This window comes from Trypanosoma equiperdum, assembly GCF_001457755.1.
Source record: "Trypanosoma equiperdum strain OVI genome assembly, contig: ctg_1350, whole genome shotgun sequence".
In the NCBI taxonomy this organism is placed as follows: Eukaryota; Euglenozoa; class Kinetoplastea; order Trypanosomatida; family Trypanosomatidae; genus Trypanosoma; species Trypanosoma equiperdum.
The window spans coordinates 107-490 of NW_027123339.1; the positions used below are offsets into that span (position 1 = coordinate 107).

At 42.4% G+C, this 384-nt stretch overlaps 1 pseudogene across 1 annotated transcript in view; it reads right to left on the reverse strand.

The window, feature by feature from the left end:
• The window catches only part of TEOVI_000473600:pseudogene, a 1,546-nt pseudogene that overhangs the window by 106 nt on the left and 1,056 nt on the right, over nt 1–384 (reverse strand). Inside the window, exon 4 of the mRNA in view lies at nt 1–254. This exon is cut by the window's left edge and continues 106 nt beyond it. Coding sequence covers nt 1–254 — 254 coding nt within the window. The remainder of the gene's footprint in view (nt 255–384) is intronic.

Sequence of the window (384 nt, forward strand, 5' to 3'; positions counted from 1 at the left end):
ATCACACCCATTGTTAGCAACAGTGATGCACTAAGTGTGCGTACGAGTATGGTGGCACTCACACGATCAAGGTGATGCTCGCTGAGATAACGCACCATCGTAGAAGAAAGCGCGATACAGATATTGACAGCAATGTTTGTAATAAACAACATAATAGGAGTTACATGACGTTCTTTTATAAAATAAAGGGAAATGTATTGCATTGTGACTCCAGAGCCAACGGAAATAAGCAAATTACCCAAAGCGAGCAAAAACGGTAAAGCTGACACAGTGAAGAGCCATTGCCAGAAGGAGGCTATCCGACCACAGAGGCACTTACGATACTTTTTTGACTCATTCTCCTCTTCGATTGTATCCTTAGTTCCTCCCAGTAAAGGTTTGGTT